Source organism: Auxenochlorella protothecoides (assembly GCF_000733215.1).
Source record: "Auxenochlorella protothecoides strain 0710 unplaced genomic scaffold scaffold14, whole genome shotgun sequence".
Lineage (NCBI taxonomy): Eukaryota > Viridiplantae > Chlorophyta > Trebouxiophyceae > Chlorellales > Chlorellaceae > Auxenochlorella > Auxenochlorella protothecoides.
The window spans coordinates 150,373-150,579 of NW_011934251.1; the positions used below are offsets into that span (position 1 = coordinate 150,373).

The 207-nt window shown below is 52.7% G+C and overlaps 1 protein-coding gene across 1 annotated transcript in view; it reads right to left on the reverse strand.

The window, feature by feature from the left end:
* Positions 1-101: 101 nt before the first annotated feature.
* Positions 102-207, reverse strand: part of F751_1446 (RuvB-like 2) — a gene marked incomplete at both ends in the record, with an annotated part of 3,007 nt that continues 2,901 nt past the window's right edge. The window contains one exon of the mRNA XM_011400426.1: positions 102-173. Within this exon, the coding sequence (XP_011398728.1) occupies positions 102-173 (72 nt within the window). The remainder of the gene's footprint in view (positions 174-207) is intronic.

Consider the following 207-nt stretch of genomic DNA (forward strand, 5'->3'; position numbering starts at 1 on the left):
ATACTCTGATTGCCCAACGCTTCATTGCTGTCGTTGAGCTACTCCTCATGATTGTAGATTGTCGTGTCGGTCGGTTTGCATGTGCTGCATGCTCCCCACATTCATGCCTCCATGGGAGTTGGCACGGCAGCAACCTCGTTGTACATGTACTGCTCCTGGTATTCTTGCAGGTACTGTGAATGTAGATGGAGGGGGGGAAAGGGGGGG